The sequence below is a fragment of the Carlito syrichta genome, unplaced genomic scaffold (genome assembly GCF_000164805.1).
Source record: "Carlito syrichta isolate Samal-C Ts95f unplaced genomic scaffold, Tarsius_syrichta-2.0.1 Scaffold135578, whole genome shotgun sequence".
Classification (NCBI taxonomy): Eukaryota; Metazoa; Chordata; class Mammalia; order Primates; family Tarsiidae; genus Carlito; species Carlito syrichta.
Genome location: NW_007079674.1, coordinates 195,567 through 217,784, shown reverse-complemented (window position 1 = coordinate 217,784; position 22,218 = coordinate 195,567). Strand labels below are relative to the sequence as shown.

General features: G+C 47.2%; 1 protein-coding gene across 1 annotated transcript in view; it reads right to left on the bottom strand.

The window, feature by feature from the left end:
* The window catches only part of SAMD4A (sterile alpha motif domain containing 4A), a 106,728-nt gene that overhangs the window by 32,258 nt on the left and 52,252 nt on the right, over positions 1-22,218 (bottom strand). Inside the window, exons 4-6 of the mRNA XM_008049401.2 lie at positions 12,515-12,624; positions 9,865-9,951; positions 169-484 (exon numbers count right to left, since the gene is read on the bottom strand). Coding sequence (XP_008047592.2) covers positions 169-484; positions 9,865-9,951; positions 12,515-12,624 — 513 coding nt within the window. The remainder of the gene's footprint in view (positions 1-168; positions 485-9,864; positions 9,952-12,514; positions 12,625-22,218) is intronic.

The window sequence follows — 22,218 nt, the reverse complement described above, 5'->3', positions numbered from 1 at the left end:
AAAGCACTGCACTGTGCTTTCTGGATTTGTAGAACGGAGTTAATAATGTCTCCTTGGATGGGCTGTTCACCCAGCATTCCAGGGACACCCCCCCCCGCCAAAACCTGTAGCTCTGGCTACTGGCATCCCAGAGAAGAAAAGGGGGAAAGCAGGAGAATCGAGCCCTACCTTTCCCCATGACGCGTGTGAACTGCCCAGGTAGGTCCCCCTCTGGCAGGGGGGCAATGGCCAGCTCCCCATCACAGCTGCTCAGCTGGTGTGGCTGCAGCCCGCCGCTGGCCCCGGCCGAGGAGGCAGCTGTGGTGCCAGAGGCCGCAGCACTCTCTTTGCAGTCAGGGCTCTGGCTCTCCGGGACCATCAGTGGGGGCTCCCGGCGGCGAGCCTCGGGGGTTGTGCTTGGGGAACTGTAAGCCTTGATGGGGGTCAGGATCATCTGGTGCAGCTCCTGGAGTGGGATGCGCAGGCTGCCCCCCTCGATGATGTCCTGGGAAGTCGGGGGGAGAGAGAGAGAGAGAGACCTCTGTGAAGCTTGGGATGAGGGGCCGGCACCTCCATGCCCACACTCCCCTCGCTTAGAGGCCCCAGATCCGATCCGTGGCTGCTGGCCTCTTCCTTGGGAAGAGAGACCCTTCTGATGTGACCAGTCCTGGTAGAAAATCTGGAAAATGCAGACACTAACAGTGAAGGAGACACACATCACCTGAGTATGCCACTGTCTACAGATGACCGTTCAAATGGGTCGGTACGTTTTATGTTCCAGCTTCCTCAGGGCATTTCTAGAAAATGCATGTATATATTTTACATTCATATACTTTAGAAGCTATACAACTGAGTTGGCTCCTAGGGCAGCTTTGTGTCCCGTGCATGATTCCATCTGTCTATCTATCATCTATCTTCTATCTAATCTATCTACCTGTCTTCTATCTAATCTATCTATCTATCTATCTATCTATCTATCTATTTTTCTCTCTCTATTTTTTTGAGTCAGTGTCTTACTCTGTTGCCCAGGCTGGAGTGCAGTGGCATGATCATGGCTCACTGCAGCCTCAACCTCCTGGGCTCATATGATCCTTCTGCCTCAGCCTCCTAAGTAGCTGGGACTACAAGTGTGTGCTACCACATCTGGCTAATTTTTCTATTTTTTTGTAGAGCAAGGTCTTGCTACGTTGCCCAGGCTGGTCTTCAACTCCTGGGTTCAAGCAATCTTCTTGTCTTAGCCTTCCAAAGTGAGCCACCATGCCTGGCTGGGAGTGGTATGCTTTAGAAGGATCATTCTGGAGAGAAATACATCTAATACATATTTATGTCTTTAGATGCCATCAAATAAAATCGGATCATTCTGCACAGTTTGATGTCACTTATTAGAAATAGAAAAAGGAATGGAAGCTGACTCTGTAGATATTTATCTCTACCAGATGCTCACAGAGACCAAACACCTGTGGTGGGCATCATGCCTGGGGGGTCAGGGACCTGGGGCCTCCCCTGGAGCAGTGGGTGTCACAAAGCTGTCCCCAGAGCTTGTGTAGACAAAGCTCTCCCTGGCACCCAGGAGGGATGCTGACAATCAGAGCCTTGATTGCTAATGATGTACTTAATCTTCTGAAAGCCCAGAATAGCAAGGACATCATTTACAAAGCCTGACGTGTGAGCATCTGATGCATTCCTGGGATCCTCTCTTATTGATGCTGTTAGAGGATGCGATCAGTGATGCCGCCAGCCTTGGCCACGTGTGTTCCAGTTGTGGGCAGCAAAGTCATACCCTGTTGTTGGCAGGAACTTGCTTTGTTGTGGGGAGTGGTGGGAAGAGGAGCCTGGATTATATCTTTACACAGGAAGTGAAATTCTAACAGTCACCAGAATTCTAAAACTCGGCTGGTCTCTTTCAGGGGAGAGTTCAGTTTTCTTTGAAAGAGGACAGCTTCAGAGTCCACCACCCTCCTTGTATATATGGCGGGTGTTTATATAGGTATCAGGGCGTGTTTCTGATCATTCTCAGTTTCCTTGCTGCACAGACTGGGATAGGCCCTTTCCCAGCATCCAGATGCCATCGCATGGCTAGCTTCCTTGACTTTGGACCTGGTGATCTAACTAGCTGACTCATGCCAGGAGAGTACCGACCGTCTTTCCTGTCCCAAATACGTGCTGACGGGAGGGCCTGGGCCCCTACCTTGCATTCTGCCAATTGCCCAAACAGCACCTGGGATGCAGGGCATGAGCACTGACCTCCTTGTCCAGCCACGACCGAGGAGGGGAAGAGAAAAGACAGAGGAGGCATGAGGCTTCCCCGTGAAGGAGGACTGGACAAGCTGAGCGGTGTCCTCACATGTACCCTGCCATGCCGCCCCACGTAGCTGCTGTCACTGCGGAAAGACAGGTATGCTTGTGACTCTGTCAACTGCCACCAAACCCTGCCTGCTCTTGTTACATGACAAGAAGTCTTCTGTAGTTCATGGTGAGGTTTTGATTATGTGAAGCACTGAATTCCTTCAAATAGGAACATACACATGTTCTATGTGCAAATCTTACCTTATTCTTCTATTGGAGGCAAACACACACACACACACACACACACAAAAGAAGCCACAGACACATGAATAATGTTGAATGCCTTCTGCAAAATAGAACTTTCCAGGAATCACACAGTTTTGTTTTGATATTTTTCCCTATAGACGTCAAGTCACTGTCTCAAAGATAATACTTAGCTCTAAACCAGCGAGCCAATCCCCTACTCATGTAGGCCTCAGTGGTGTGGCGCTATGACCATCAGGTCACATTCCTGACTCTTAAAAAAAATGAACTCCTGAACTCCAGAAAGTGCCCAGGTTGGGAAGGAAGCGAAGAAACAGCTTGATTGGAACTCAATCTAGTACCCTTAACCAACTGTGGGAATTAATTCTTCAAGTCGACAAAAATCAGTAATCTGTCCAAGTCTCTATTGATCCTTCATACCAAAAATATAATCCTACATTACAGACACAAAGAGGCACAGCGAAGCTGCCTATTAACTAATGTTCTGCTAGTTAAAACCTTTGGGCCAAGGAGCGCCTTTGAGAGCAGACAGCGGGAAGGTTGGTCCGCTGCAGATCACAGCCTCGCTCAGAGGATAAGAAGGAGGAAAGTCACCCTTGACCATGACAGCCCTGGCCTAGCTGCGTGGCTCTTGGGAAAAGGCTGGTCCCGCACCTTTCCTGGGCCTGTGATGACAACAAGGCATAAACCATCTGGAAAAGAGAGATTTGAGCAGCCAAAGTATCCCTAGCACTTATGTAACAGGTCCCTGGCCCCAGCCTTCTCTTTGTGTAAGGAGAATTGGAACCTCCTACATGATGGGCAGGACTCTTGTATCTACCTTGTTCCATTTCCTCTTTCCTCTTCCCATTCACCCATCAGCCACTAAGCCCTACCGTCAGCTGGGCACTGGTGTGTGTCAGGGATATGAAAACAAACAAGTTGTCTTCCTTGCATTAAGATGTTTACAGTTCCTGGGATCCACACGGTATGATGACATTAGAGCAGGGAGCTGTGGGCACATGCTTTTTGGTATTTTTTAGTCGGTGTTTCACTCTGTCCCCTAGGCTGGAGAGCAGTGGCATGATCATGGCTCACTGAAGCCTCAACCTCCTGGGCTCAGGTGATCTTTCCCGCTCAGCCTCCTGGGACTAGAGGCATGCACCGCCATACCTGGTTTCTTTTCTTTTCTTTTTTTTTGTAGAGATGAGGTCTTGCTGTGTTGTCTAGGCTAGTCTTGAACTCTTGGACTCAAGCAATCCTCTCGCCTCGGCCTGCCAAAGTTCTGGGATTACAAGTGTGAGTCACTGCACCTGGCCAGGACCATATTTTTTTTTCTTTTTTTTTTTTGAGTTGGAGTCCCACTCTGTCCCCCAGACTGGAGTGCAGTGGCTGCTCCTGGCCTCAACCTCCTGGGCTCGGGTGATCCTTCTGCCTCAGCCTTCCAAGTCGCTGGAACTACAGGTACGCACTACCACGCCTGGCTAATTTTTGATTTATGGTAGAGATGGGGTCTCGCCAAAGAACCCGTGGACTCAGGCAATCCACTCACCTCGGCCTCCCAAAGTGCTGGGATTACAGCCTGAGCCACTGAGCCCGGCAAGGACCACATTTTTTAAAAGTCTAAAATGCACTGTGCTATGCATGTTTATTGCAGCACTATTCACAACAGCAAAAATATGGAACCAACCATGCTGCCCATCAAAAGTGGACTTGATAAAAAAAAATGTGGTACATATACATGATATAATATTAGGCAGCCATAAAGGAGGACAAAATTAAGAACTTCACAGTAACTTGGATGGATGTAGAGTCTATCATACTCAGTGATCTATCATAGAAATAAGGAACAGAGTACCAAGTGTTCTCACTCATAAGCGGACCCTGAAAATTTATTATAATACTATAAGAAAGGAATTGGCAGTAGTGGGACATTACTGGGGGGGGGGACATAACATCAATAAGGGTACCTGATCTCAAACCAGGCAAAGTGGGGACAAAAGGGAGGTCCAAACTTTACCTGTACGATGACCACTTCTGTACCTAATCCTGACTTGTACCTCACATCTTTAAAATTAAAAATAAAATAAAATGTACCATGCGAGTATAAGGGCTTATTACTCTGGAAATGTTTAACATGCAATACCATTATATTTCTCTGTTGTTTCTCTATACCAGATGATGAAATCAGGGTCTGAACTCCAGAGCACGAGCTCTGGATATGTCAGAAGCAGGGGCCTGGACTTACAGAGAAGCACATTTCTCTTTTGAAGCAAAAATAAATGGAGCAGAGTAGACGTGTGTGTGTGTGTGTGTGTGTGTGTGTGCGCGCGCACGCGCGCGCACGTGCGAGTGTTTACTAGTGTGCGTGACCACTGTGACACCTCCATGGCCCCTGATGGGATTCCCTCCTTCAAACCCTCTCTGGCCCTCTGGGTGGGGCTCAGCCTCTGTCACCGTTCAGTCCCTTCACATTTGCCCACCCCTGTGGGAGGGGGTGGAGGGTACGTGTTTCAGGAAAAGAGGGACAGCAGAAAAGGCCAGAAAGGATGGAAGGACATTGCAAGTGGCAGAGTGGAGCTCAGCATGGCCCAGCACACAGTTGAAGAGCTTCCCCAAGCCCTCAGCGGTTCTTCTCTTCATGGCTACAGTGACCTGCTGAGGGCCAGCTCCAGGGGATGGGGCTCTGTCTCCATTGTGTGTGACACCTCCATGGCACTTGATGGGACTCCCTCCTTTAGACTCTCCCCTGGCCCTCCGGGCACGGTTCACTCCAGCATCGTTCAGTCCCTCCACAACTTCTGGTGCTCCTCAGGTCTGTCTGCAGCACTTGTCAATCAACGCAGTCTTCCAGGGAGTGTCAACTACCAGTTACCCACAGGGGACCCACCCTGGGGCTGTCAAACCCTTGTGGGGCTCCTGGACTCTATGCCTGCCCTTCTAGTCACTGACTTGTTGTTTTTGCCTGGATGTCCAGCAGGTACCTCAGACTCAACCCTTCAAGTGGAACCCTATCTCTTGCTGCCAAATGCCATGACACTCAAGCCCAAACCTCTGACAACCCCAGACGCCCTCTAAATGATCTCTGTGATCCTCCTCCATCACCAGTGCCTCTGTTTTGGCTCATCAAGACTTGCTACAAGTCCGGTGCTTTGGCTTATGCCTATAATCCTGGCACTTTGGGAGGTGGAGGTGAGTGGATTGCCTGGTCTCATGGGTTCGAGACCAGTCTGGGCAACATGGCAAGACCTCATCTCTACAATACATCAAAAAATTAGCTGGGCATGGTGACTCCTACTGAAAAAAAAGGACTTGCTAAAGTATCCTGGAGGGTGTTGTAGCCAACATCTGACTCCAAGAAGGGTTTCCCTTCTCACTACTGCGAAGTGGTCTATTTCACCCCAGGAAGGTTCCCCCGCTGGCCTTGGTGACAACATTGATCAGACTGGCTTGTGACATCATGTGGTGTCAGAGCTAACTGTCCCAATGTATGTCCCAGCCTACCCAAGGGCAGGAGCCACGTCTAACTCATGGTGAGCCTCCAGTGGATGGGAGATATTCAGTCATAGGCAGCTGTTTAGTGAGTGCCCAGGAACTGAATGGAAGAGCTTGGAACACAGAATCCATCTGCAGCTACCATGGCTATGAATTAGCTAAGAGTGGGGTCCCCGCGATTGCCTTAGAAATTTCTGAACTCTACAAGAGGGGAGAATGCCAAGGCAGGGAAGGGAGGGCGGATGGCAGCGTTTTCAAAGGCATAATCAGCTGGCGGTTGCCTGGGAATGTCCAAGAAATGGGTGATCTGAGTCTGTCACTGGTGCCATCAGTGGTAACAGGTTACAAACAACCTCTTCCAGGAGGGGCAGGAGCTCCCCGAGAAGAGAGAGAAGAGCCAGGGTGGAGTCCTTGGTGGACTCTGGGGAGAGATTCCCTCCCACCCGAGGCCATTGGTTCTTGCAGGGATAGCACGCAGCATCTCAGAACATCTGGGTGCTCTGAAGCAAGCACAATTGGCTGACTGGCAGACTTCGCTCTCCTCTCTCCAAGAAGCCCAACTGGGTAAACTCGCTGTTGCTTTCCCCACGGGTGCTAGCTGCTACCGTACTCTGTACCACATTTGGCATCTTTTTAACTTCTGCACTACAATGAACCAGAGAGAGAGAGCATCTCTGTGGAGTCATTGTGATTGCAGGTGTGAAACCTGGGACATAGAAAGCATCACCGACTTCTCAGAGGCTAGAGAGAAAGCAGCATGTCAGGGCCACCCTGGCTCCCTGGACACCCAGGTGTTCCTCACATGGACTTTAACCACGACTGCAGGGAATGAAGCTAAAAGCAGTCTCGCCACCCTGCCTCTTAGGGTGTGTTTCCTGAGTGAGATGCTATGAAGGAATCCTGAGGAAAGCTCAGAAATGAGAGGGAATCACACATTCACCAGACCACTGGGCAATCTGATCCCTACGCAAAACGTTTTCTGTTCTAACAGATAAGGAGTAAGTTGGCCTTTTGAATGTCCCCCCTAAAAGAACGTCTCTTTATATTAAAAATGCCAATAATCACTCAGTGAGACGAACTGTTTGCTGAAGGAGTTATAACATTTAAAACAATAACCGCCTCAGATCCAGCTGGATAGCTCACTTGGAATTTGCAATTCACTTTAATTAAGAATGGCCTCGATTCCTAAAAGATCTAAAAATCGACCTTCCATACGACCCTGCAATCCCCTGTTCTGGGAATATGCCCAGAGGAACTCAAATCACTCTAGAAAAAGATACCTGCACACTTATGTTTATTGCAGCATTATTTACAATAGCAGAAACATGGAACCAACCATGCTGCCCATCGAAAAGAGGACTGGATAAAAAAAATGTGGTACATATACATGATGGAATATTACACAGCCACAAAGAAGGACAACATTATGAACTCTGCAGCAACTTGGATGGACTTAGAGTCTATAGTACTGAGTGATCTATCAAAAAAACAAAGAACTGAGTACCACATGTTCTCATTCATAAGCAGACCCTGAACAATCATCATAATACTATAAGAAAGGAATTGGTAGTAGAAGGAAACTGCCGGGGGCAGGGGCACACCTCATCAACAAGGGTACCTGCATTTGTATATCTAACCCTGAATTGTACCCCACATCTTTAAAAAAAAAAAAGAATGGCCTTTTATCCTGGATGTATACGAGTAACCTCTGCCTGTCCACCTGGCCAGAGGTTTTAAAAGAAATGTTCCTTATCAAGTTATACATGTATAGGCTATAAATATAGCCAGGTACAGTGGCATATGCCTATAATCCCAGCATTTTGGGAGGCCAAGGCAGGAGAACTGCTTGAGGTCAGGAATTTGAGACCAGCCTGGGTAACACAGCAAGACCCTGTCTCTACAAAAAATATAAAAATTAGCTGGGCATGGTGGCATGAGCCTGCAGACCCAGCTACTTGGGAGGCTGAGGCAGAAGGATTGCCTGAGTCCAGGAGATTGAGGTTGCGGTGAGTCATAGTCATGCCACTGTACTCTGGGCGACAGAATAAGACTCTTGACTCAAAAAACAGCAGCATCAAAAACAAATTACGAGGGCAGCCTATAAATAAATATAACATATTATGAACTATGCATGAAATACAACTTTATATAGTATATATACAATTACACACATACACCCCTTTGTATATAGGTTAAAACATCCTCAGTCCACTCAAATGTTTACGTGCTCACAAACCGTGCTTTTGAGTTCCTTCCCACTAGGCTCTGTCCCCTTCCCAAAGGCATCAAAGGGATTACCAGCAATTACCTTGCAAGCTCTGCAGGCTGCAGATACCTACAGAGCTTCCCACTCATCCCCTTCTGCCTCCCAGTACTGAGGCAGTACTCTGGGGCTGAGGCAACACTGGGGCTGAGGCAACACTGGTCGACTTGGGTGTGGAACAAGGCCTGCTCTCCTTTGGACCTTAGACTTAAATCATATAGTCCTTAAAATGTCCTAAAAAATTATACCACTGGCCTGGCGTGGTGGCTCAAGTCTGTCATCCCAGCACTTTGGGAGGCTGAGGTGGGAGGACTGCCTGAACCCAGGGGTTCGAGACCAGCCTGGGTAACATGGTGAGACCTTGTCTCTACAATAAATCAAAAAATTAGTCAGGTGTTGTGGCACGCGCCTGTGGTTCCAGCTACTTGGAAGGCTGAGGCGGAAGGATCGCCGGAGCCCAGCTGTGGTGGTCGTGAGCGTGCCCCTGCACTCCAGCCTGGGTGACAGTGAGACTCCAACTAAAAAAAAAAAAGAAGAGGACCATGTAGGTAGCAAACAAAATGGGCAATAGGCAGCTGATAACTGTTTCTGATGTTGGAATAAAGTCTTTTTTCTTCAGCATTCTTCTTTCCTTCTTTCTTTTTTGAGACAGTCTTACGCTGTTGTACAGGATGGAGTGCAGTGGCATCATCCTGGCTCACTCCAGCCTCCACCTATTGGGCTCAAGTTGTCCTCCCACCTCAGCCTCCCCAGAAGCTGGGACGATAGGAGCACACCACCATGCCTGGCTGAATTTTTATTTCTTCTAGAGATGAGGTCTCACTATGTTGCCCTGGCTGGTCTTGAACTCCTGGGCTCAAATGATTCTCCTGTCTTGGCCTCCCAAAGTGCTGGGATTATAGGTGTGAGCCACCGCGCCCAGCCTGTTTAGCATTTTTGAGACAGGTTCTATCAGAGTCATGGGGACCACTCTGTCGTTAAGTTGAAGTCTGAAATTACTCTCTTGAGAGCCAACTGAGTATGTCTGCCAAGGCTTTTGATCCCCTCTATTGAAACCTGGAGTGCACCTGGTGGTGGTGGTGGTAGTGACTTTTCTCAAAACCAGACCCTTGGTTGGGTGGATAGCAAGAACAAAGCACACTGCATATTCCCTACACTGTTTTGTAAAATTTCAGCCTCTGCTTGTGGGTTGAACACCTGCTAATCGCTACAAATGTTATATAAATACTCATTCGAACACCGGTGCTCTGGGAGATGGAGGTAGAGGGACTGTTTGAGACCAGGAGTTGAGACCAGCCTGGGCAACATAGCAAGACCTTGTCTTGCAAAAAAAACAAAAAGTTTAAAAGGGTGCATTGACAACACTTCATTAGGGTTCTAAAATGGCCAGGCACAGGCAGCCTAGACCCAAGGAATAAGTACATTTCAGCATCAGGTTACAAAGAAGCAGTATAACCAGAAAATTTCACTTCAAAATTCCCTTTTCTTTGACTTTGGCAAGGAAACGGCACAAGAAGCTGTATAAGATCTGTCCATGACACTTCCCACTGAGAATTTTCCTTGGAACCGAAAGGTTTCCTCGCCTGGGGATAACTTACCCTTTCCAAAGACTTTAGGAGATTTTGTCTTTCTTTGAGCTTCTGAATACTGATGACAATTTTGTGTCTTGCACCTTTGGTAACGTTCTGTAATTAAATGCAAGTTACATTTAACAACATACTTTTAAGAATCAGTTTAGAGACTCTTGAAGTCTGCTTCGTAGTCTTCTGTCTTCTTTGTCCCTCCATGTCCACATACTGTCAATATCCATTCATCTCTCTCATTACGACCCACGGTCATACACCTCTTTTTACCGCATATTATAGTTTCATCTGGCTACACAATTGCCTGTGTCTTTTAGCTGTGCCCTTTATCAATATCTTAGCGAGAGATTCAGAACAGCCAATTATCCCACCCAGCATGAAATTTCCTCATACTCTTAAAAGATAATTTTTTAGTCATACATTCCTCCCTTTCTCCTGGTTTTATAATTTCAGTTCCTCTGTTTCCTTGAAGGTCCCAACCCAATGCAAACATTCATGGCTTCCTCAAGCTTCTCCTGTGTTTTCACCCATCTTGAGGGCACATGAAGCCCAGTAGGGTTTACATGTGGTGTCTGTCATAAAACCCAGGGAGTTTTTATTAGTTTGCAGCCCCCTCCCCTGCTTTTTTTTTTTTTTTTTTTTGGTTTCTCTAAGGAAAACTGGAAGAGAAAATAACTTTAATCCATAATTCAGTCATCAATTCAGGTAAAGGATGAGTATTCACGGCAAGAGCTGTGGATTTTATCGTCTTAGCTGGGTAGCAATGGTGAGCCTGAAGGTTTAAACAATTGTTGATTCTAGAGACGGCAAATTTCCCAACAGACGGTCTTTTCTCTTTTTAAAAATTTCTTTCTTTCTTTTATTAAGCACTGTGTTTTTTTGCTAAAGGTTTTTTTTCTCAGATAAAGTCTCTAATACTCCATAGAATTCCTCTTAAAGAAGGGAATATCAGCCACATCTCCTTTACTTAGAAAAATTAAGACTCAAGTGACAGACAAATGAACTGGTCTCTAAGGTGAGACACTGGGGGCTTACTTCTGTTTATCCTTAACTGTGGGTTCTAGAGAATTAAATTACTCTGAAAAGTTTTTGCTGGCCTCTGGCTTTGCCCTCGGCGTCAATTATTTCTTTTTTCTTTCTTTTTTCCCTCAAGTTGAACAACTAATGACGTAGATTTTTTTTCTCAATTCTGACCCAAACACAAAAATGCTCTGAGAAACAGTTCTCATCAATCCCTGGGATCTCAAGGCTCAATCAACATCCCAAAAGTGGTTGGAGAAACGTTAGGAAGTTGAAATTAGTGCCTTTCAAGCTCTGAGACTGTGCGGTGACTGTGGGCTTTGCCTTGTATCTCAACACCGGGATTCAGCCAGGACTGCAGGGTTAACTGAGGCCAGCAAACAAGCAGTGGGGACCAAGGATCTGGGGGTGCGTCCCCGTCCGCCATGCTCAAGTGGTACAGTCTCTTTTTCCTACCCAGGAAATATGATTATCCTGGTCAGACCATTGATTCTTTTAAATCACTGCTCAGAGGAAATGGAGGTCAATTTGAAACATGCAAACAGCATTTTAAACAAGGGAAACAAAGACATTGGTCACATCTATTTACTAGAGCACAGCATGGTAGGAAACATGCTTAATTTTAGGGGTTCTGTTGACAGGCCTTTGGCTTCCGCCCTTGGGGAAAGATGCTTCAGAGGGAAGAGGACCTCTGCTCTTTTGTGGCATGCAGAAAGGAAATGAAATTTGAGACCCGAGAAAATCTCATTCTCAATGACTGTCCCATCTTAGTTGACGTGGTTAGAAGAAAAAAATATTTTGTATAATTTATTCAATTTCAAACTGAGACCAGGTTAAGCATGATTTTTTAAAAATGGTGGGGGCAGGTCTGGGGCATGCCCTGGTGCTTCCCCTTCTCAGTCCAAGTAGAAGTCAAGATGATGTGTGTGGTTAGTCATGGTGGCCCATGCCTATAATCCCAGCACTTTGGGAGGCTGAGATGGGAGGATCACTTGGGCCCAGGAGTTCCAGACCAGCCTGAGCAACACGGTGAGACCTTGTCTCTACAAAAAATAAAAATAAAATTAGCCAGGCGTGGTAGCTAGCATACGGCTGTAGTCCCAGCTACTCAGGAGGCTGAGGCAGAAGGATCACCTGAGCCCAGGAGGTAGAGGTGCAGTGAGCCAGGGTTGTGCCACTGCCCTACAGCTTGGGCACCAGAGTGAGACCCCAACTCAAAAACAGTTAGTTGATTTATAACTGGATAACAGATAATGAATCTGTCATTCCACAACCCTAAACAAGCCCTGGTCAGGAGGGAGACAGAGAAAAATAAAAGCAGTGACACAGACGTTCTGAGGTTTTGGTCAAATGTTACTCTAGGTGATGCCACCGATTTCCCCTGAGCATCTTTTAGAGCACACCCAGATTATACTTTTTCATACAACTTGATCTCACCCTCATGACCCTGTGGTTGTCAGCCTGTCTTCCATCTCCTGTTGGACTCCGAAGGCAAGATCCCTGCCTTACTCACCACGGAAGGCTGGCCTGCCCGGGCAGTTCCCAGAATAAAGAAAGCTACGTGTGGATATAGGAAGGGGTCCAAACCAGGTCGTCCAGGCCTTGCACTTCAGGTCCTGCCTGGGGCACCCTCTCAAGCACATACCTGAGCCTCCAGCTGGCACTCGGTAAGGGCCATCATCTCCTCATAGGTCATCTGGGAGAACAGTGCAGCGTATTTGTGCAGGCGAAGGCTTTTTAACCAGGCTGGAACATCTGTGGTGCAGGATGTGCAAGAGATGGGGAGAAAGATGATGGGGAGAGAGATAAGAGGGGGAGAGAGATGAGAGGGAGGAGACAAAAAAAATACGGGAACAGAGAAAGGAAAAGAGGGTGATGGGTGGGGAAAAAGCAAAAAACAAAAACAAAAAACACCTTTATATTACTGCTTATTTAATTTCAGCAGAAATGCAGAAGTCCGGGCTAGCCCTGACATTCCTACCGATGGGCTCCTTTATTCTATCTGGACTAGGGGTTGCTTACTTGGGGTCCATAGGCTTCAGGGTATTTAGAAATTCCCTACAATTATATCCCAGTGTATGAATACACGGGCAGTTTTCTGGACAGAGGGTCAACCTTAGCTTCCATAAGATTCTCAAAGGAATTTATGCCCCGAAAAAGTCACAGAGTGACTGCGTTAGCTAGACTGCCTCACTGTTGATTTGGAAAGAGCTGTCTTAAGACTGTGAAAGTTACATGAGGAGGTTACGTACTCAAGGTAACGTCTTTGTACACTCATTACAGATTTCTATATGCTGTTTCAGCCACTCCTGCAGGGACAGAAAAACTAGGTGACTATCTCACCCCATGGTGGAATCCCTAGTTCCTAGCTTGATCCTTCCAAATACCCCAGGGGGAGAAGGGGCATCTTGGATCCCAAAACTCTCTCTTGTGTATCTGCTGACCATTTCTCCACGCTATAGGAGGTATCTGGGTGCGTCTTTGACTTTTTCCTTGAATGCCAAACAAAAATATACCAAGACTTGAAAGGCACAAAGATTGGCTAGGCCATAGGATAACGGAAATTCCAAAGTGCATGTGAAAAAACCCCCACATTTGGGATTCTTGGGTTAAGTACATTATAACTGTATTGAAAATCCATGAAAGAATTACTACCTTGCTAAATATAAAACAAAGCACTTGCCCATATTCTTTTGAGTCAGAGTTTCTGAGCTGATAGGATCTTTGGAAAGTTTCCAGAATCATCTTCCCCTACTCCTGGTGTTCATTCTAAAGATGGCAAAATTAAGTCATTTATTCTAGACCACAGAGCAAGTATGTGGTGAGATGGGAACTAGAACCCTGATCTCCTGATTCCTAGCTCTTTCCTATATCACATCAATTCCTATAAAGTAAAGACCAAACAGTCCATCATTGGTGAGGCTGAGAACCACAGTGACTGCAAAGTACTTTGAAGTGCTGAAGCACTGGGTGTTATTCATGTTTTCTACGAAGTATTATCCATTACTAACCATGTTGACTGCAAGATACCGCCAGTTGTTAAGTGCTTTATTCTGAGGCACTGATGGACCCCCGACCTTCCAAAATAAGTTGGGACCTTCCAATTTCTCAGTGTTTAGAGGAGCTAACTGGGACTGATGAAAGGGGCCTGGCCTATACTGAGATCAGGTCCTGCTTCCTGGGTGACCCAAACCTAGGTTTAGGGGATATGTGTATGGGATGATCTCCCAAGCACAAGGACATGGGTGGGGCTGGAGGGTCTGGGGTTTCCTTCTTGATTTGCAGTGACATGAAAGTCGATGAAGGGGAATTTCTGGAAAAGTAGAAGTGCTCTTTCAAGGGCATCTTAAGAACAGACTCCATTATCTCAGGCTAGAAGTCACTTCATTCTGTGCTTGGAAGCCCTTCATTCTCTTGTGACCACCGAGAGTCCCTCTGGACCAGTAAGAGTCCCTCTGTGACCATTATTAACTGCAAATAGACAAGGCTTCCCCGGCACTTCGTACGAACCCCTTTCGTCCTCAGCTCAAATGGCAGTTGCACTGTGAGTCTAGGACATGCTGGCTCAAAAGTTTAGAACTTTCCCTCCTGTGACATCCTGGAGTTACCTTACCAGACTTCACTCCCCAGCATGTTTTGTTTTCTGTTGAAAACAGGCTAATGCCTCTGCAGAGAGAGCAGCGGTGATGTTAACGATAGTTTTCCGGCTTTCAAGCTAGCTGCATGTTACCACGTGGCCACTAGGTTTCATGCTTGCTATTTACATCTTTCAAAGCCCCCAGTCACTGCTCAGAAAATGCAGTATCATGCTTCGGAGAAGTCTGGGTCACACGATGCCACACACGGACACCACTCATCACAAAAGAGGGAGCACCACAGGGACCAAACTTCCACTGGGGGCCCCCAGCGCCATCATGCAAACCCATGGATGAGAAGACAAACGGAAACCAAGCTATTGAGGTGTGTTGTAAACAGGGTGCTTATAAGCCAAGGTGACAAGGTGACTCAAGGGCTTTTGAGTCAGGAAGTGTGGGGTGCAAGTCTCAGCTTAATCAGTGCCAGTTCCTTTTCTATAAAACTATGTTGACACCCAGAATCGCCCTGGTTGGAAGGATGGAAGAGCTTGTCTAACGCATTTAGTCAAGTTGCGGGTCCATTGGGAGCAGTTTTCCAGAAAAGGCTCTGGTGCAACCTCGGAACATGATGAGTTAGGCCTTCCTGAAGTTATTTCTGGATGCATTCTTGGGAAACGAAAGCTCCCTGTGTTCCTTGAGGCAGACACATGTGGGTGCTGTTTTTAGGACAAGCATCTCAGTGCCCAGTTTGGTGCCATGCGCTCAAAGATCTCTCCTTGACGCAAGGAGAACTGATGAAAAGAAGAGGAAGTCCTCGTCCTTAAGAACATGGCCTACTAACCTTTCACTGCCTGGCTGGTGGTGAGGAACCTTCCCTTGCCAGGGATTAAAACAAAACTCCATTAAAAGGGAAACAAAGCAGAGAATGAACCAAGAGCCTTGACCATTTCATTTTCCTCCGGCCAGGAATGCCAATGACCTGGACGCGGGATTCTGTAAGATGCTGGCCGGGGATGAACTCTAAAAGCTCAAGTACTTCCTTTCCCAGGGTCCGGATACCACACTATTGGGTGCAATGCTAAGAATCACCTGCTGTGGCCTCAGAACTTTTGCCTTTTCATTCTCTGAAGTTGTGCCTTTGGTTGGAAGACGCAGACAAGCAGAGAAGCAGATATGGGACTGAAGGCATGCATGCTCCGGCTGGCACACAGCCGTTTGGCTCACCGAGGTGCTCCCGATGGACATGCCAATTGGGGGTCTCAAACGAGAAAGTCACTCTCAGGCAGGGTGAGAAAGATAAAGATGTTCTGCTATATGTGGACTGACTCCCTAGCCACGTGTGGGGCTCCTGGCATTTGCTCATTCAACATTTATTAAATGCCACAGGGACCAGCTCTATGAAGACATGTCCCGTCCACCAGAGAACTCTCAATCCATAGCGAGCATGCAACAGAATCATAAATGGCTACAGGACAAGCTTTGAGTCTACTCCAAGTCCTAGAGGGCACACAACAATCTAGTCTTTTGGTTTGCCTTAAGGTGTGAGGTTAGCTTCAAAGTAGCAGCACCTTGGGAGTCCACCAGGAAGACCATAGGGAGGACGCCATCTCAGGAAGCAGGAACAGCAGAGAAACAAAGCCTAGAGCCAAAGGAGCATTTGGGACAGAGTCAAGCGCTTGGGTGACTCTGGGAAGAATGGTGAGAGACAAAGAGGGGCACACAGGTGTCAGGGCAGGCGACTGAGGTATGCCACGCTGAGACAAAGACAGCAGACTTCATCTTATGATTATGAGAAACTACTGCAAGCTGAGCAGCAGATACACCATCAGGTGAATGTGCTAGAAAGACGGCGGCTGTCGACATCAAGGCTGGATTGGAAAAGCAGAGGTGAGGACATGGATTCAAGAAGACCTTGGAAGGTCAGGCGCAGTGGCTCATGCCTGTGATCCCAGCACTTTGGGAGGCCGAGATGGGAGGACTGCTTGAGCCCTGGAGCTTGAGACCAACCTGGGCAACACAGTCAGAGACACTGTCTCTACAAAAAATTTAAAAAATTAGTTGGGCTTGTAGTAGTCCCAGCTATTCAGGAGGCTGATGTGGAAGGATCACCTGAGCCCAGGAGGATGAGGTTGCAGTGAGCATCGTGCCACTGCACTCCAGCCTGGGCAACAGAATGGGATCCCAACTCCAAAAAAAAACTCATCAAAAGAAAGAAGACTTGGGAGATGGCTGAGAGGCATAGCAGGTAGAAGGAAAGGATGTAAGAAGATCAGGGAAGAGCAGGGAGAGAGAGGGAAAAGAGCTGGAGATGGTGTCTTTGATTCAGGTGTGGTGAGACAGAAAACACAGGAATCCAGGCTCAGGGTGAGATGAGAAAGATGCTGATATCCCCCTGGAGATCAGTGGGGCATGACTGCCTTTGGGTCATCCGGGAAGAAGTCAACTGGTCGAGATTTTAAAAAGCTGGAGAACAACTTGCCTGGTCAGTAGCTCATGGTGGGGCTGTTTCAGCCACAGAAGGGGGTGAGACCCTTCAGGCAAAGGGCATGAGTGGTGGGCTTTTAGGGGGAGGCATGGGGAGAGAAACCAACAGGTAGGAGGCTTCTGGGAGGAATGATCCCCATTCATGCACATGACGGTGGGCCCCAAGCCACAGTCTTCACCCTCTATGAAGCTACTTCTAGACCTGTCCGCAGCCCACACTAGCTTAGCTTCTCAGGGTCATTTCTGACACAGTGCTACATCCATCTTGTAGGTGTCCTGTATTTGCCTGCTTGTCTTAACCAGTGGGATCCAGTTTTAAATCATGCTGATGTCTATTTCCTTTTTAGAGTTTAGATAAATCAGTCATAGGGAGGCTGTGGTGTGTACCACAGCTCACACAGAAGCTGGGCTCTAGTTAGAACTTAGGCTGCTTTTCTCTAATGCCTGCTGTAGAAATGGCTGCCCGCCCAACAGGCCATCTAGCACCCGACCCACAAATGTGGAGACCCAGGAGAAAGACGGGATCAATATTGCTGAAGAGCAGAGTGAAGGCCGAGGAGTAAGGCATCCCTGAAGTGAGAAACATGAACAGCTGTGTTCCCACGCAAGGGCTCACGTGGGTGGCCCTGGTACGTGCAGATGGAAGACCAATGCCCGTTTGCCACAGAGAGCCGGGCTATGCTTAGGAAGCTCTCTCCCTCCAAGATATGGCTGCATCCTGAGTCTCCAAGGTAGAGGAGAGGAAAGTCAACAGCGGGGAAAGAAGGGACCCACTCTCCACTCTGAAGCGAGAGGGAGAGTGTCCTTTTCCAAAATGAAGAGAAGGTTAGTAACACCGTCAAGGTTTCTGAAAGGTCCTTTCTGGCCAGAACAGAGTAAGCAGCCCAATTCCCTTTCAGCCTCTGAGCGAAGAAAAAAGAAGCCTTGGTCTCTGGTCCTATCAGAGCCAGATTCTCCTCCTACGTGTGCTTCTTGACCCTGGGTGGAGGCCTCCAGCAGGGGGTACCACGCTTGGAGGGAGCATATGTGGGTTTTGGAAAGCATGAATGGTCTTGTTTGGAGTCAAATGCCCACTTTGAAGTGTCAGATGCAGAGGCCAACACTTCTCCCTCCAGTTTCCAGGAGGCATGATGTGCCTAAAGCAGCCTGCTTTGTGTCATTTTGCAGTGGCTGTGCTCTTTATTGAAAGCTGCCTCCATACGCCTGAACAAGTCCTTACGGTACTGTGGAAGATACACGCTCGGTAAGGGATGGGGGTTAAAAGTCTTGTGAACTTCAGAATTTGGGGGTATCCTGGGGACCTGCTGTTCAAAGACATCAAGGCTTGCAGCCTATCTGAGAAGAGTTACCATGACTCTAGGCCCTTGAGGACCCACCGGTGCAGGTCACGTGTTGGCATTTGGAAATTTAAAAATAAAGCACATTCATTACATCCTGGCCTTTAAGTTAAATGAATTCAAGCAGGCAGATAGAAAGTCAACAACCACAAAATAAAGACTAGTTCCAATGATGCCTGGCCACTCTATTGAACATTTAGGACACTCGGAAATGCTGTATTCACAACCTTTGTTACCAAGGTTTCTGACAGATTCCTTTTTCTTAAAGAAGATCACCTCTCAATAATTTTTAAAAATCTCATTCTGAGAGAGGCAGAGGTTCAAAGGACTACATTTCAGAAACAACTCAAAACCCTAAACTGGCTATTTTAGAGAGGACAACATATATTCTTTGCTATGGAAAGAAAAGCTTACCAAGTTTCATCTAAGAAAGACTCCTTAGGAAAGGCAGACTGAATACATTTTTGCAATCAATGGCCCTGTCTGCTCTTCATTACCATGTTTCTGTCAAGGTTACCAGAACCAATGGTTTCTTTATTACCTTCAGCACACCTGTTTACAAATGATACCTCCGTTTCAATTACCCCATTTTTGTCCTAACTGAAGGCCACACATAAGCATATCCAGGTGACACGGATGCGTGACCATGAGGCTGAAGCTCCTATCAAGAGACACAGACTGCCAGTCTCTACCTATTTCACACAGGCAACTACAACGAGAAAGTCACAGAGCTCCTCACTGCCTAGGAGTCTGAATCGATGGGTTTTGCTACCTAGATATTTCGAATGGAGTCTCCCAGATGGACTTGCTATGGGTAAGCATGGCGCCTTCACTGCAGGTGAGGAGAGGAAGCCAGGGCTGTCAGGGATACCGGGCCAGGGAAGAGCCTGGTACACTGGGGGGACCTTGCATACCGCCACTGAAATGTTCTACAGGCCCCCATACTCACCAGGCCCCACCCCCAACCTATTTCTCCTCCCATATAACCTTTGCTATGGACGACACCATGGGTTGTCCAGATGACCCAGTCAGAAACCTGGGCATCTTGTAAACTTCTCCCACTCCATCAGTGTCTGTGTTCAACGAGTTACCAAGCTCACCCAGCTCTATCTCACAAAGACCCTTGGCCTCCATCCTCACTGAGGCTTGCCTGGGTCCTACTTCCTTTTCTGCCTCAGTCACCAAAATATCCTCCACCTCTTCACTGGCCTCCAGCTCTAGAACCCCTGGCCTGTCCCTCACTCTGGCAGATCTTCCACACCACTTTAGGCGTTCTGTTTCTAATACACAAATCTAAGCAGACCATTCTGCTGAAGTTCCTTCAATAGCTTCAGGAGAAAAGACACAACCCTTTGCAGGGACTGGGGTCTGGCTTTTCCCTCTCTGGACCCCTTTCCCACGTACCCTTAACACTCAAGCTGTGGGATCTACTTGGTCAAGCTCTCTTGTACCATGAATGTCATACATTCTGTTCCTTCTGCATAGAATGCCCTTCCTGGCCGGGCTTGGTGGCTCAGCCTGTAATCCAGCACTCTGGGAGGCCAAGGTGAGTGGACTGCCTAAGCCTCCGAGTTCAAGACCAGCCCGGGCAACTTGGTGAGACCTCGTCTCTACAATAAATCAAAAATTAGCCAGGCATGGTAGTGCATGCCTGCAGTTCCGGCTACTTGGAAGGCTGAGGCAGAAGGATCGCCAGAGCCCAGCAAGTCGACACTGAGATGGCCGTGACGATGCCACTGCATTCCAGTCTGAGCAACAGAGTGAGACTCCAACTCAAAAAAATTAAAAAAAAAGCCCTTCCTTCATCTTGTATCTGGCTGACCTGAAGTTGCTCTCTGAGGCTCCTCCTCTAGGAACACCCCTTGACTTGCCTCCACTTTGAATGAGGGCCCTTCTTGGTACCTGTCCTGACCCAGGGCCAGTCTTTAGAACAACATGTTTTTACAGCAGTGCGCCTGCTCCAGGCAACTCCTTGTGGCTCTTGTTGACAGTCCCTTCAGGCAGGAAAAATATCTTTTGCCTCTGTTTCCCTAGAAGCTAGTTAGTCCAAAGCCTTTCTCAGCAGGTGTTCCAAAAAGCCAACTGACTTGAATGAGGACAAAAATCACCTGTAAATGAGGTATTCGTCCCTTTTGTTTGCACTATAATAACACATCATACATCAACAACCCTGGCGTTTTTTTGGGTGCCGGATTTATATATTATCTTTGGGGACAAGAAGTTGATATAAGAAGCCCATGCACTTCTTCCACTCACTGGCTTCTGTATTTTCTTTCTAGATCATTATGGGAATGTCTTTTCTTGCTCTTTCTCTTGGCCACCTGAAGGTTTTATATGAGGCAAGAGGTAAGAGAGCTCCTTCCACTCATGAGTTGTCTAGACAAAGAAGGCTACTGTAACTGAGTACCCACTCAGAATCAAGACTCTTTCCCCTGGGATGAGTAACAGCAAAGTTTTTGAGAAGAACGAGGATAATTAATATAGCACCACAGCCAGTGTCTTTAGTCTAGACATGCACAACCAGTCGTCTCCCCAGAGAACGCTAGAGGGACACTTCTCTTGAGCTAGTTCCAAGTTGAGGTGCTGATCCCAGGTTTTCTTCAGCTTGAGGTATTAGCCTGAGACCCCTACCCCAAGGGATATTCAATCCGTGCTTCAGAGCTGACTTAAGCCATCAGGATGAACATTTTCTACAAAATGAAAAATGAAACAACATGGGCAGATGATGCTAATCCTTTGAGAGCAAGAGTTGGTCTACTTGGGAGAAAACTTTAGTGACAGTCCCTTGCAGGGGTGCTGACACCAAGACCAAAAGAGGGCTAGATTGATGCATGTGAAAAATAAGAGCAAGAATGCTAGACTATGAGGTTTATTCCACGTTCTTGACCAAAGAGGTACATTTCTAAGTGACCATCTGTAGCTGGACCTGGCTAGTTATCTGGATGAAAAGGAATGGCTGAACAACACCGTGTTTCAGCAAAGTGTGCACAACTGTTGGCCAGAAAGATGAATTCACACTGAATCAATTTCAACTATAGTAACTTTTTATAGTAACTTCTAATTCTTTTCCCAGGGTGCAAGGTGAGGGCAACACACATTCCCGGTAGATTTGGGAACTCTTCCTTGCTGTTCTTCTTAAATGGGTGTTTACAGATGAGGAAAGTAATAGTTAGTTGATGGCATCTCAAGGTGGACCAGTATGTGGTTGAAGACAGATGACATGCCTGCCAGAGGCTTGGGTCACAAGGAGGAATGAGGGTCCAAGAGGAAGAGCTGCCTCTTTATAGAGGCACCTCGCTGAATTTTGTATTTTGTTTGTCAAAAAAGTGTGAATGAGTTTGAACGTTTAAACTAGCATCTGCTCTTGGATATGGAGATCAAATGATGAACCCCTGGGTTATGTGAAGGGCTGATTCTTGGCTGCTCTCCTAGGAGGCCATTTTGAATACTCTTTGGTGGCAGAAGAGTGCTTAGCGGTGACCACTTGGCAGCACAGCTGGGGGAGGGACATCTGTGTTTAACAAATACTGGCCTGTGACACTTTGGAATGCTAGTGTCTTAGGTGTAGACATTTTTTTTGTCTGACCTGTCAGCTGAGCTGAAAATAAGCTTTTCCTACAAACAGAAGCCTTCATCATCTATAATGTTCCTGCCTTCAAATATTTTGCCACTAATTTGCTAATGACTTTACACTTTGAATCTCAACCCAATTCTTGGGAGAAGGAAAGCTCAATAGGTCAGCAGAAGGTAGAAGGGCAGAGAAGAGAACCTTGTTTTCATCCAACCACCAAATAGCCTGTTTTCTGACCACATCCCTTGGCCTATGAAGAAAATCTTAGATATGAGGTCTTGTCTGTGTCCTTTTCTGACTGAATAAGCTCTAAGAAGACAACACATCAATTCTAGAGAAAAAATGGAGTAAGCTTAGATATGGGATATTGTTTAACCTCTGG